This window comes from Mercenaria mercenaria, unplaced genomic scaffold, assembly GCF_021730395.1.
Source record: "Mercenaria mercenaria strain notata unplaced genomic scaffold, MADL_Memer_1 contig_2861, whole genome shotgun sequence".
NCBI classification, from domain to species: Eukaryota; Metazoa; Mollusca; class Bivalvia; order Venerida; family Veneridae; genus Mercenaria; species Mercenaria mercenaria.
In genome coordinates, this window is record NW_026460947.1 from 23979 (window position 1) to 39389 (window position 15411).

Below are 15411 nucleotides of genomic sequence, written 5' to 3' on the forward strand. Positions count from 1 at the left end.
GCATGTTTGTGCACATGCCCTGCACGTGCAAAATATGCAATATTGGTGTAATCCCCTAATGCGGTTACTTCGACCGTGAATATTTAGCAAAATGCCGGTATGTAAAATTTCGTGTGAATACATGCATTATTAACAAAATAGTAATACTATATAAACTTGCCGATTAGGAATTTTGTTGAGAGTAGACAACCAGTATCAAAGATACTGGTCGGGGGCCACCAACCGGACACTTTTAGAGGTTTTTCGCCATTTTCTCTTTCATTTTCTTCTTTACAACTGTGAAATTTCACATGAACATAGTTAGGTGCACCCTCAAGAAGAAGACTTAATTTGTTTACCCCTAACGAATGATTAATGCCCTTTCCAGGGCATTAATGTAGGGTCAACTAAACTACTTATTTTCACTGCTTGGCAGTACCATATATCTGGACAGTTATTTTACAACTTATGGGAACCTCTGTACTGATGACATTTTGCTATGTGATGTGAAAACGAGTCAAAGTATTCATTATTGGCCTGAAAGATATAAATTTTATTCAGATTTTTTTGTGTGGAAAACTTCTATATGACAGTAAGAAATGCAGTGCGGATTTCCAAATCCCCCCATGATGTTTCATGCTTCAGTATGGATGACGAAATCAAAAAATGAAATTTCCTCCTCAAGAAGTTATTTTTGTCAGATATAATTCCACATCATTGTTAAAAAATCAAATGTGTGTTTGACTTATAAAAGATTGCTAAAAATACAGCAAAATTTAGCAGCTACGAAACTGTCCGGTTTGGTGGTCGTCCGGATTTGGTGGTCCTCAACCAGTAGCGGTTGACGTTGACCTTTGTTTTATATCTTGTATAGCCATAATCTAACTGAAAATAAACAATTAATCATAAAATAGTCAATAGTATATGGGAATACAACGCAGTATTGAGGGACACAAATCACTGAACTGTCGCTGATTAGCTCTTTTGTGATCTTTATTGTTCTCTGTACCTCCCGAATATACTCTGAATTTTACGTAGATAGTATGATCCTTCGCTTCCTGTTTCGCTGCTTCTTCCATGCCAGTGTGCAATTCGAACGTTGATTTCTTTATCTAAATATGTTCCCAGGTTTAAAGGTTGTTTTCATTTTTGTGTAAATAATTTCTCATTGTTTTTGTCCACATGTCTAAAACATAATACCATATTTTGCATTATTCATTAGCATGTCTGTTGACAATGTTAATATCATATGGTGTTACTAGATGTCACACTGACAGTCTATTCGCAGAAATCCGTAAGATATGCACCTGTCATTCTTGAATTTGTAGTATGTTCTAGTATATCCTTTTGATTTAAAAAGAGTTGTTAAGATGCATCCAAAGTCTCATTTGCATGTCGTTCTTGTGTGCTAACTACTCTTTGATGTTAGTGAATTTTATGTAATAAAACTCCAAAACCTGTTAAGACATGGGTTTCTACCTACTACATTTCCTGCTGTTATTATTTTGATGTCGTAAACCTATAACAAGCTTGCCTCTTTTTGGCATTTATCTTTGTGGTCACACTAAACAGTGCGATAACTCAAGCCATGATGTTATAATGCTTTGTTGAGTATTTCTTACTTTCCAGTGAAAACAGACTTCAGCATGAGCTTCTGTTATGTATTTGTTCGCTATTATGTAGTAACAACTTCCAAACAATTTCCTTTCTTAATCCCTACAAAAGACTACATAGAGCCGTATCTAAGACCGGAACATAATATTTAATTAAGGCTTTCTGGTATCAGTGGAAAGTCAAGAATGTCCATTGTAATGATTTTTTGTCAGGGTTCATGAGAAATGAACAACCGAATAGGATCGGCAAATCCATGAATCGCGCTAGCGATTCGTGTTTAATTTGTCAATCCTTTTTTGTTGTTCATTTCGCATTAACTCCGAAAAAACAAATTCATAAAATCTTATATTTACGTTATACATTGTATTTCCTTTCCAGTTGTAAACAACGTTTTATTATAAACTGCACATAGTTATATGTATTCAAAATCATGATCAGCTTCACGGTCATTCTGTTCACTATACAGAACAACTACGACGTCGTCTACGGAACATTCCTCCTGACTAAAGGTGGACGTCGTCAAAACATCGTATCTTTGGCGCCATTCTTACAAAATGAACGTAACAATTCTCAATAAAACGAATTGGTAATATGTAAATATAAGATGTTCGACTTGTCAAAAATATTTAAATAACGTATATTATAATATAAACTTTTAAAAAGCATTAATTATATTTCTCTTTAGGAATGTTTCAATAAAATTCAATCACTGTTTAAAAGTCGTGCATACCTTGTCTGAAGCATAGTACCGAAACTTCTTTTGACTTATTGGTTTGGTATATACATGGTCCATGTTATGTGAGCCAAAATTTTATTATGATCCATAAATAATTTGGTATGCCAATTAGATTAACGATACTATGCCGGAATCTAAAAATAGCTCACTTCTAGATTGGCCTTCTTGAAGCAGCACCCTCGCGTTCGGTTGGTCATCATTATTATTAGTATCATTAGGCTGGCGTTAGATCGGACCTTGATCGTGTGGTCGACTGTTCACCAGGTCCACGGCTATGTCTTGTATAAACAAGGATCTTTTTCAATTAAGTGACCATACAAATATTAATGATTAGTCAACGTGTAGGTCCGTACTTATCTGACATCGACCAAATACGAGTGCCTTTTCATACTGAAATTATTAAACGTGTTGAATAAAATAATAAATTGTTAAGCTCTTACGAGCATTTTATCAACTTTATGCAACTAGTTTAATAAATTCAACGAGTGTTATATTCTTTTTATCACATGTTAGTTTTTCCTGTTGAAACATCAACATTTCATTATAGACAAAGTCAATTTGACCAGCGTCTCTACTTAAGACGGAGCTTTTAAGTCTAATACCAAAATTATGTAAATCCCATGACTTCGAACATGTGATAATATGTTTTATTTTTAAAACTTTTAAAAAATGCCATATTGACCAATCAGCAGTAAAAGTAGAAATCTGGAAGTAGGAATGTCAAATGTCTGTATGTGTCTCGTAAGCCTTTTTCAGTAGAGATGACACTATAATAAACAAAACACTTTACTTTGACGTCCAGAGAAAATGTTTTACAATGCGAACAATTTCAACTTTATAATGGTTTATTTTGTTAGTTTAATGAATGGACAGGCAATCCATTCCTGAAAGACATGCCATCCTGTGCAATTATTTTGTGGGGAAGTTCCTTACAGGTTAGAAAAGAAATCATAAGTGTAATTTTTGTGATCGGGCTTTGTCTGCTAGACCGATGTGTTATTTAGGCTGGTCATTTTAACCTTTGGTGTTGAACTAATTCCAACACAAACATTTTGCTGAGGAATGAGCAGTATGTAAGAAAATGAAACACAGAAGAAAAGTCCTCAAAAATTTTATGGCACATTTTGAGATATTGCATCTGGAATTGTGAAGTAACGTCTAAATGTATTGTGGCCGTTAGTGTAGACCATAATGCTGTATTGTTCTACTGCTAGTATACTACAGCATAGATGTTTGGTTTAAATATCAGAAAAATGACATTTTAAGTTTCCTAGCAAATACTGGCAGGTTAAAAATCTTTTTAAAAAGCGTCGGGATGTCAAAATTCAGAACATAGGTGCCAAAATTCTGAACAGAGAATTTCTAACCAAATTTATACTTTAATATTTCTAAAACAGACTCGTCGGCATTGGAGTTAATTGGGGTTGGACACCAAACAATTTGTATCTCAAAATCAGAAACAAGAATAAAAACATTCATAGGGGATTCATAAAACAAAAATGTATTCATAATGTTATGGCAGATGGGTGGTGTACTTGATAACATGAATATTTGTTCGAAATTCATAAACAGTGTTAGCAATTTTTTTAACTGCTTTATTATGTAATTCGTGCCTCTGAATAGAGGAATGTTACTAGTATTGCGTTTAATTGATTTTATTTTATATTGATTTGCTATACAGTTTAACCTGTGTTAAAGACCAGCTCTGAACAGAGACCACCTGGCTATAAAGACCACATGTTTTGTTTACCAATTAACATTTACAGTGTATTTAACCTGTAAATAAAGACCACCTTCCAATAAAGACCAAGGGTAGTCTTTATAGACAGGTTTGACTGTACCTTGTTTAATTATATTCTGAAGGAAGCTGCTTTCAAATATCACCTAATTTTCAGAGTCTGGCGTGGACTTCTTTTGAGGACTTATTTTTCTATACTGTATGAATAAGTAAAGATTGTTGGAAATAGTTTACGGTTCTGACAATATTTGTAGTAATATTACCGACCTTATTAGATAACTCCTCAAATAACTACATCAAACGACATATACATACCTTACTTTCGCATATGAAATATTCAAATAATTTTACACGGTAGGTGTCTGGCATAACATATTACATTTTGGAATATATTTGAATATTTGTATTGGAATATTTATATATTGTATCTATAACTAATATGCGAGCTAGAAAATATGGAAAACTAGAATTCCTCCTAGCAATTTATTTCAAGAAAAGGACATGTTTCACAACAATGCAAACGTTTAAATTCTTACTTCTGACCTAAGTTAAGGTTTTAGGTATTCTTTCAACCTAATCTCTCCACATAGTGTTCCTAAATCAGACTTTTTGACATAATTTGTTACATTTTAGTTTGCACTAACTTGCTTTAGCTCGACTGTGATGAATACTTCAAGTTTATTTGTACTACTCTCGAGTCCGCTTTATGGAAAAACCAGTACAGGTGTCATATGAGGTGTGGTAGCGACCCCAGTAGGGTTCGTACCTACAACCAACGGGATGAGCGGCCCGACACCTTTTAAAACCACTAGACCACTGTTCCTTCAATTTTTACATTTTATGTGCTACTCACCAAAACATTAAAATAAACGAAATAGATTTTCATGAAACAACTTTTATTTAAGCTCTAATCTTTTCATTTTTTTTGGACGCAGATCCCGGAGCGCGCTGTTTCATACCTAAGTTCGCTGTTGTAAATATACTTGGATTAACATAGTGTATAATTATGTAGTAATACATTTCCCATAAACTGAAGAATTTGTTTAATCATGTTGTTACAATTATGTCACCTGATTGCAAATAAAAGTTATTGTTGTTGTTGTTGCATACTTTAATGAATTAGGCTGTATTCCATATTGAATATATATGTTATCCAAAACGAAATGCAAGAACTGTACAGCATCTTTAGTTCGAGCGCTCTTAAAAACATGACTATATGTGATGTTATTTGATGATACATGAAAATTTGGAGACCTCAGCAGATATCTAATATAAAATGATACTGAACATACACGTCTTTTGTTCATATTAATCTGAATGAATACAACCTTATACTCGGGTAAAATAATAATTCAGTATTTGTGTTCTAACGAGTGCAAGCAATAAATTTTCTTGTTTAATGTTTGATGCAATGAGTTTCAAACAAAAAAGTGAATTGTCAGAATAAACCCATATGGGCGACTCCTCCAGAGGATTGTTAGTAATTATAGTATAAGGATAGTGCACGATACAGAAGAAGTTTCCCTCAATCTATACAGTGCCAGGTGTAAAGCATCCATACATCCTTATCCTAATGTTAGTTGGAGGAGTGGGAGCTAACACTATAAATGTTTCTTGCTTTCACAGTCACTATACGACTGCGTCCGCTGTTTAAAAAGCTTGAAATACGGAGCAATATAATAATCATAAGCAGCCCCTCAATGAGTGTCATACATTTTTGTACATAATATAATGTAAACAAGCGTGTTTTGCCTTTATTTTACGTTGGTTTTAAATCTTTACCAAGTTTACCTACAAGGTTATTCTCACAATAGCGTAAATAGTTGTATGAGATTTATAAATTATTTATGGGACATTTCAATATGCAGATTTCTATTACACTTAATTAATAAAGTGCTTATACATTGAATGTTCTGTTAAGAAATTATGTTTGTATTTGTCATTTGATAGGAATTCCCGATTTTCTATTCTTCCAATTATTGTGCGGTTAAGTGTACTGTATATGTATTTTTGATAATTTTAGTATACAATAAAATTATCAAAAATTCTAACACGATCCGATTCATTTTCCTATTAAACAAAGAAGGCAGAAAACAGTGAATTATTATACAACAAATCACTGTTCTGACGTCACAGTTATTACGTCATGGCGTCAAACGGCATAGCGGCGCGCTGGAAAAGAAACCAATTGAAAACGGGCAAATATTTAATGAATGTCGTCAAGGATATACAGTCAAACCTGTCTATAAAGACCACCCTTGGGAGAGCCAAATGTGGTCTTTATTGGAAGGTGGTCTTTATTATCAGGTTAAATACACTGTAAATGTTAAATTGGTAAACAAAACATGTGGTCTTTATAGCCAGGTGGTCTCTGTTCAGAGGTGGTCTTTAACACAGGTTTGACTGTACTTAAAAATCCTTGGTAACGTGTTAGAATCGAAATAATATATCTCATTTAGTGACTTGCTCTTGAATAAAACATTGTCGTTCAGATGTGCCCTCGTGATATAATTCCTTCGCATCTGAACTCCAAACAATGATTTATTCAACGACAAATCACTGGATGAGATATATTATTTCTTAATTCTAACACGATCCGATTCATTTTCCTATTAAACAAAGAAGGCAGAAAACGGTGAATTATTATACAACAAGTCACAATTATTACGTCATGGCGTCAAACGTCATAGCGGCGCACTGGAAAAGAAACCGATTGAAAACGGGCAAATATTTCATGAATGTCATCAAGGATGTACTTAAAAATCCTTGGTAACGTGTTAGAATCGAAATAATATATCTCATTTAGTGATTTGCTCTTGAATAAATCATTGTTTGGAGTTCAGATGCGAAGGAATTATATCACGAGGGCGCAGCCCGAGTGATATAATAATACGCATCTGAATGACAAATCACTGGATGAGATATATTATTTCTTAAGTAATCAATTGTAATACTTCAAAAAGTGTTTTATAAAGTAGTGTACTACCGCGGCCTTGTAGCACACTACGCACGCCCCAATGATGTTTAGACACATCAACAGTTTTACATAAAATCACGAATCATTTTCTAATAACAAAAATGGTAAAATGCGCGTCTTTTAAAGAAGTCGTGATAAGTATACTTCATATGCAATATTTTTTCCAAAACAATTGATCTGTTGTTGGATTTTAAACCATTCAGACATAGTTATATTCATGTGATGACTTTTAAACTTGCATAACCAGGTCGCAATCCCACTGCCGGACTACCTAACACCCAATACTAGATCTTCCAGAACCAAAACCACTCATTCCGAGGCATTCGTTCAAGTATCACCCTCATCCAACTATCATAAATTTTCATTCTTCCATCGTACAGTATATCATTGGAATGCCTTGCCTTCAGATGTTGTCAACTCGTCTGGGCCAGTGTTCAGTCAGGCTGTAAGCCAGATTGAGCACATCTCACCTTAAATACACCTGCCCTGTTTTTAACCATTCTTCTTCTTGCTTTTTACCACTACTTTTTACTCTTTTAACATTCTTGCTAGTTGACGCGCAAAGTCTAGGTCCCCAGCAGGGGTTTTACTAAATGGAAGGTAGATAGATAGATAAACTTTTGCGCTTTATAGTCCTTTCAGATCATGGATCCACATACAGAATTTTGCTTAAGCCGGTGATACGGGACGTGGCGGATGTTGCATATTTCAATACCTCTTGTGTTCTATGCTTCCAAAGGATATATATGCAGGATTTATCATTTAATGGTGGATTAAGATCTCTGTTGGCCCTTCAGGCATTATGTTCGGCACAAGCGGACACCTGCTTAGGACCTCCAATCTTCAGCAAGCCGTTTGGATGGCCATTTTTAAAACATAATAATAGTATAATACCAAGATAACCTAAGAGCTATTTGCTTTTTTTCAGATTAAACGTATCTTATTTTGTCTATTTAAAAACAGACGCTATGTATTACAATATTAGCGAAAAGTATCAAAATGTTACCTTGATACTGACCTGTGTAAAAGAATCCTGCGTTTGCTAGTCTGTCTGTAAAATCTTGATTGCGACCCGGCCAGCTGGCAAATGAAAATTTTCTAGCGGCAATGCCAGCATAATTTGGATGTTCTGTCGAATTTATGGTGTCGTCTGAAATTGTGTTATTTGACGCATTTTCGGTTACTTCATTCACTTGTGCGACTTCAGTTGATTGGTAAGGAATCGGGACATTCGACTCATCTTCCCCTCTTGCAAAAGCACACTGTGGTGACATACGTACATGGTTATTTTCGATAGATTCATCGGCAGGCCATGTATCTTGCGTGTACCCACAATAGAAACATTTCACATATTCACCTTCCCCAAAATAGTAAAGTCCGACTCGAGCAAGTCTTATCGCAGACTGGGCCGACTGGATTGGGAATGTGCTGTAAGATTGAAATCTGTTCCATTCGTACTTCATCAGGATTTCATTTGGTATATTATTATCAACTCTGTCCACAAAGTACGCATTCAAGTTTGCCATCTTCGCTATAGTTTTCTTCAACTTAATGGAACCTCTTACGTCAGATCTGTATTAAACATAAATTTCATATTATTGTAGGACATCTTCCAGATATTACTATATCAACAAGTTAACAAATAAAAACATAGCCACCTGCTAGATACGTTACATTTATTATAGGCTTATAAGTGGGAACAATCAACTGGAGGTAATGCTATTTAACACAGAAATAAAATTTTTATTCATGCTGTCAACTTAAATGTAATTAGGGTCTGATTACCAGTAATCAGATTCTCAATAGTTATACACTGAGTAAATAAATGACACAAATGAATACATCTAATAAATACTCTTAATAGTTATTGTTTGTTTTTCGACACAGACAACAGCTGCTGTCTCTCTATAAAAGAGGACTACAAGAAAGATTTGGTAAGAATTTATGTTTAAACTTCAAAGTTTGATGTAGTTATCTACAGTTTCTGCATCGTGTTTTATGTTACGGTTTTGATAACTGAAATGAAAGAAGTGACCATTTAATAATGTTTAATTTAGACAGAATACATTACTTATATTACAGTTTGTGCTTTACTCTTTGTCCGTTGACCACATTTTGTATTACTGCTAACTCACATTTTTCATATTTGATAACTTTTGGATACTGCATTCCTTTATAATTTATTCACGATTTCCATATATATTATCTGTACCATTATTGTTATCATTTTTGGTGTTTTAATGTTTATATACTAATAATAAAACCAGATTTATTTCAAGATAAATTTGGATGCACTTCCATACTGTTATTACTAGATTAAATTTCTTCAAACTTTTAATAACTGTTCCTCGTCATGGCGCATATCTTTGAAAAGGTCCATTACTCTGGCATTTTCATTTCATGAATTACCTCCCCTTTTTACATAGAATTCCAGGTAAGAGTTTAAATACACATTTACTCTATCTCTGATATTATGAAATGCACTTTTACTCAAGCTATAATATTATGAAACAGATTTTATTTAACACCTCAACATCGCCTACATAATACGAGTATATGTAAATGTCCATAGCACTGGTACCAAAAATTTATAACTAATGTCCGCTTTTGGCTGAGGTTTTGATGCACTTGCACTCTATTTCTGTTATCACTAAATGGATTTGAATCAAACTTTAGTATGTTCCTTATCATCATGTTAATCATATAAGATAATTAAATTATGGCCATAACCCTACGAATAATTTATGACTAATGCCTCTTTGTGCTTAGAATTAAAAGCCATATTAGAATTTAAGGTGGTAACACGTTTTGCATCTCCGGTGAATGACGAAAACACAAAAATATTCAGTTCTTTCTAGAAATCATAAAGTTATGATTCAACCTAATATTTTTTTCTTTACCCATCAGAAAGGAACCATTTTTACGTTTTAAGATCGAGTTTTGTTATCCTTATTATCAGCAATAAACTAAAACAATAGAAACTCTTATCTGACTTAAGTGAGCTTAACAAAATAATTTCAAGCATGCATATTTATTTGAAATTAATAGTAAGATACACACTACAGTGAACTACCAAGAATCTTATAAAAACAATGCATATCTCAAAATGAGAAATAAAAATATTTTTGAAAAATTGTGAAAATTAATGACAAATTTGACTGATGTTATATTGCCTGCTGCACAGTAAATGGGCCAATTTTTTCAAAAAACATGTAACTGCATTTTATTTATAGAGGAACATCTGTTTCAAGTTTTGTTAAAACTGTTTTTATTGTGTTTTATTAGTATTCAAATGCTGCAGTAAAAAAAAATACATAATCAACCCCAAAAAAATTTGAAAGCCATTTTATGGCTGAAAATAGGCCGTTTTTTCATGTAATGCGTTAGCATTGGATTTTTACATTTTTCAAAAAATGCTACAGTATTTTCAAATAACAAAATATAAGTTTGATTTGAATACCTTTAAACAGATAATTTTATTACCTTTAAAATGATGTATAACATTGATGATCACTGAAGTTGTTACATTTTTATGAATATGATAATAAAAAGTGACTCGTGTAACACCACTGTTTTTAACAAAAATGCTAAATTTTGAATTGAACACAAAATGTCTTAATTTTACATATTCAAAATAATTTTCTTGCTCACTGTCTTACTATGTATTTTGTAGAATATGAAAAAAATGCCTGCAGCGCGTATTTATGGACATTTTAGTTAAAAAGTCCATTTTACCACCCAAAAAACCATTTGCATGAAAAAAAGTGTAACGCCCGTCCCCCACAATTATTTTGCAATTGAATATGAATATATTGATATTAATTACTTTCATATATGCTTAATGACATACCTATCATGAAAAAATGAAAAATAAATAGATCTGCAGCCTTGCTGGCAAAAAAATGATGAAATATCAAAAGTTATGTGTAACGTCCGTCCCCCTATATATGCTTTTCTTAATTTTGTACAAAATGCAGTGTTTTAATGTTTTGATGGTAATATCTGATACTATTATTTCACAAGAGTATGTAAAAAGTATGAAATTATCAAAAATGTTGAAATTTTTTTTCCCCCATACTTTCAAGTATTTTAAATTGAAAACTAGAAAAAAGACCTGAAAATTGGAGCAAAAATCTTTGTTTTTTTATGCTATGTGAGGAAATGTAAATGAAATTAACTCCTGTTTGATAGGACATGCATCAATAAGTAATAAATATATAAAAACATTAATTTAGATTTATATGATGTTGTATCATCTTCATCTGAAAAATAGGGGGGACGGACGTTACAGAAAAGGCACGGATGTTACAAAAATTGTGATAATTGAATATTTCTTATATTCTGATTTTGTTATCCATCAGTAACTTTTTGTAGTTTATATATTGATAAATAAAGATGCTGTGTGTTAAATCATTCCCAATAAAACATTTATTTACAAATATGAGGACATTATTCAAAAGAATAATATGTCACATGTAACGAGACCCCTGCTGGAACAACAGTTGGCTATAAAAACAACATGAGAAAAATAAACAAAACTGATAAAATGGATCCACTTAACCGGGCCCAATTTATACATGTATATATCTCTGGATCCTTGTAAGATTCTAAAAACAACACTTACCCTCTTAACGAGTCTTGTATAAACACATACTTTGGGAAAACTTAAGCGTTATACAAGGTGCCATAAAACTGGACCCTGTATATACATTTCTGGATCCATACCTAGTCTTGTAAAAACACTGACTCTCTTAATGAACCTTGTATATACAAAGTGATTTCTTTTGAAAAACTGAGAAGGGGGGGGGGGGGGGGGGGGGGGGAAAGCTTGCTGTCATATGCATATTAGGAGTGGGACTAAATGTGTGAAATTCTTTTAAGTTGAACTTATTTTATGATCCAGGCTCATGCCAGTGATGATGGCCATACGGTTGTGTAGACCCTTAAATTGAATACAAAAAATTCTAAATTATGATCATTTCATAAACAAAATCTGATGTGTCATGGCAATGAATCACAGATATTTTAAGTAAATGTACCAAATGTTGTACAGGGTCCATGGTATTTTTTTTTCAAACTCGTATTAAAAAAGTATTTTAGTCATTACACAGCATATTTTTCCCCTCCTAATGGATCCTTCCTTCAATCCCCAAAACTGGGGAATAGAAAACAATGTCTATATAAATGTATTTTCAGCATTACTTTCAGATTACATACTTCAGGGATTTTTCTTAATCTATGTATATGAATATGATTTATAGCGGTATCTGTGAAATTCAAAATGAAACAAAATGATCCTCCTCACCTCAGTTAAAAAAGTGTTTGATGTCAGGGCTCTTATCCCCTTCTTGTGCTGAGATGATGATTACTGTCACTTTCTTAAAAGTGTATGACATTATATGATACATATCATTTACATGTTCATGAAAAGAAATAACTTAATACGTTTTCTCATTTTGTTCTGTTTCATTTCGTTTTATGCTTCAACATAGTTTTTGCAAAAAAAAATTGTTAGAAATTATGGCGAATTTTGTACTTAACTCTAGCAGTAAGATGTACCATTACCACACACATATCTTTTATTGAATGACATTAGCATACTAATGAAAATTTAGAAACACCTTTATTAAGTCAGTGAATACATAGGATGAACACTATCAATTTCCTGATTAAAAAATACTGTTTTCTTTTTCTCTCCATATTTTAAAACTCTAATTCAGCATAATAATTTATTTTTATTTTATTACTTTGTATCATTTTTCATTCATCTAGATAGGTTTAACATTAACAGAATCTGTATTTATTCAGTAAAGCAACATTAAAGCTTGAAAAACAAATGTATATAATTAGTGTAACGTCCGTCCCCCTTTACCATCAGTTTCTCTTTACTAGTTTTGAAGCCTAAATAAAAAAGAAATATACAAAAAACTGAATTGTTTAATAACTTATGTTCTTGTGTCTTTATTTAAAAGGTTGTTATCCAATTAAGTGTAATATTATAAATGGTAACAGGAAAAATATGAGTATGGCTGTTTTTTTCCTTCTCTGCTTCGACAGGTAAAATAACAAAAAAATTATTTTTTTCAATTTTTGGCAAATTTTTTATAAGTTTCTTGTAAAGATGTACTGGTTTATTGATTTGGTGAATTTTCTCATCTAAATGACAGTAAACAGCTTCAGAAACAAGCTTTTTACATTGCCATGTAACGTCCGTCCCCTTGCCCAACCACTGATAGAAAATGATGTATAAAAACAAAAATCAGCCAAAAATGTTATCTATTATTTTACTTTTTCATGAAGTTAAAACATACAACTTCATGAAAAAGTCTTAACAGGTAAGAAATCTTCAACTTTAATTTTTGACTTTGATACTAACACATTTGGCCCATTTACTGTGCAGCAGGCAATATGACACATGCCCTTGTTAAAACTTGCTGTTATTTCTACCAACCAGTCAGAATTTCTTAAAAAGGCTCTTCTATATTGTAACTTACAACTATAATCAGTTAAAACAATAAAAGAACTGTTAACTTATTGTCGTTTTGTGTATCCAAAACACTTAAGAATTCCCATTGTTTCAATTACATATCACAAATTATTCAGCGTTGCGGTCAGACAAAACACATCCCGACTGTTTTCTCACATTTTACAGTACGGGACACTGTATCCGGCAGTTTGGGCGCAGAATCTTGATTACTTTTCAGGGTATGTTAACGCCATCAATAAAATCAAAATCTACTAAAATGCTAGTTGAATATGTATTTAATATATATAAAATAAAGAACATACCTCCACACACCTAGGATGAAATGGCTATACGGTTTTCCATAAATTTGCACATCGGTTTTTCCATACCTATTATTAGATAGATATATCGGGTTTTCCATACCTATTATTAGATAGATAGATAGATATATCGGTTTTTCCATACCTATTATTAGAAGTTAATATTGCGGCGTAAAACTTATCTAAAAATATATAGTCTAATTTAAATACTAAAAATATTCAAGTGTAAATGTTTAGCGCATTTTCAGCGGGAAACTAATATTTTACAAATACGCATGGGAGGGCAGAACGAAATTTATTACATGCAGTACGTAACACATATGACGAAACCACAGGTGTTTTGCGCGTTACCTTGTGCATCACCGTAAATCATGATAGTACAAGGGTTTATGCTTTCATACATCGGAATATAAACTAAACAGACTTAGCTGATGAGAATAGCTAGAATTTTAACGCATAGGAAACATCGTATTAATTGTTTTGCACCTTTCAATATGAATGTATGTCAGAAAGTTATTGCAATTTTGTTACATATGTATAATGTCTGAAAGTGAAACAGTACTGTCTCTCATGATGTGGACGATCATGATGATAATATTAGGATGATGATTAAAACATGATGTCATAAATACTTTGTAACGCTAAAGGGCATGGACAGAATCCATGAATTAAAATGTGATTTTCTTGTTAATTCCTTTTTGGATAAAGACATGTCACATTTGAAAATGTGAGGGATTGGATATTCTTTACACGTGTGTGAAAAATGTCCCTGGGAAAATCTGGTCCTATAGCAGAATATCAATGCCAAGTTTCATCAACCTACACCATGCAAAACGTTTCAGAAGAGATGTCGAAAACAAGTATGGACAAGCGACGACTGAAGGACGTACAGACGACAGACGGAGTCGTGACGTACTATAGAGGAGGAGTGATCACAGTAGCTCACATATTTTGGTCAAGCTTTATTTTGTTCAAGTCAAAGTACTTCCGATATGAAAAATAAGTTGTATAAAGAGTGACATATTCTTATTTTGTACATTAATATGATGAAACTACCCATTTTTGGTGGCTGCTGCCACCAGTGTCAAAAAGAATACTTAGTTTGAGAAATCTTGTCAGTTCTTAAGACCATCCTAACAACACAACCAAAAATAGTTCCAAGCTTTCCAGGTAAAGAATTATCTACACAACGTGCAGAATATGCAAAGCTACAATATATGCCTTAATACCATTTTTAATGTAATTCGGCGACTAAAATCAATACAAACTGAAGTCAACGTTTTAATTAAAACAACCAAATGTATGAATACAAATATGCAAATTTATGGTCACGTGAATAAACGATGACCTCATGTCACCTGAACTGATTAGCTATTGCATAGTACTGCCCCAGAGGTGACGTAGCTTATAACTTAGAAAGGGTAGCTTAGATACATGTATATAGAAACCTAGCCTGGGAATCCAGACTGACAATTTAAAAATGTTTCCTAACCGCAGTGTCACATGTATAACTCCCAAAATTTAAGGCTTTATTTGATAAAGAACATTGACTTCTGCTAGCAATAATCCGCGGCTAAAAAT

General features: G+C 32.8%; 1 protein-coding gene across 1 annotated transcript; it reads right to left on the reverse strand.

Moving 5' to 3' along the window:
• Positions 1-508: 508 nt before the first annotated feature.
• Positions 509-13891, reverse strand: LOC128552506 (baculoviral IAP repeat-containing protein 3-like). The gene is made up of 3 exons (XM_053533555.1): positions 13834-13891; positions 8063-8616; positions 509-864 (listed from the first exon to the last, which is right to left on the reverse strand). The coding sequence occupies exons 2-3, from the start codon at positions 8568-8570 to the stop codon at positions 839-841; spliced, it is 534 nt and encodes a 177-aa protein (XP_053389530.1). The 5' UTR covers positions 8571-8616; positions 13834-13891; the 3' UTR covers positions 509-838.
• Positions 13892-15411: the final 1520 nt, after the last annotated feature.

Bases quoted from the DNA above. Each gene is read 5' to 3' on its own strand.
- LOC128552506 (XM_053533555.1), bottom strand. From the start codon at position 8,570: ATGGCAAACTTGAATGCGTACTTTGTGGACAGAGTTGATAATAATATA. The intron at 865-8,062 runs GTCAGTATCAAG...GTTTATTTTCAG, and splicing joins CGCAGGATTCTTTTACACAG to TTAGATTATGGCTATACAAG.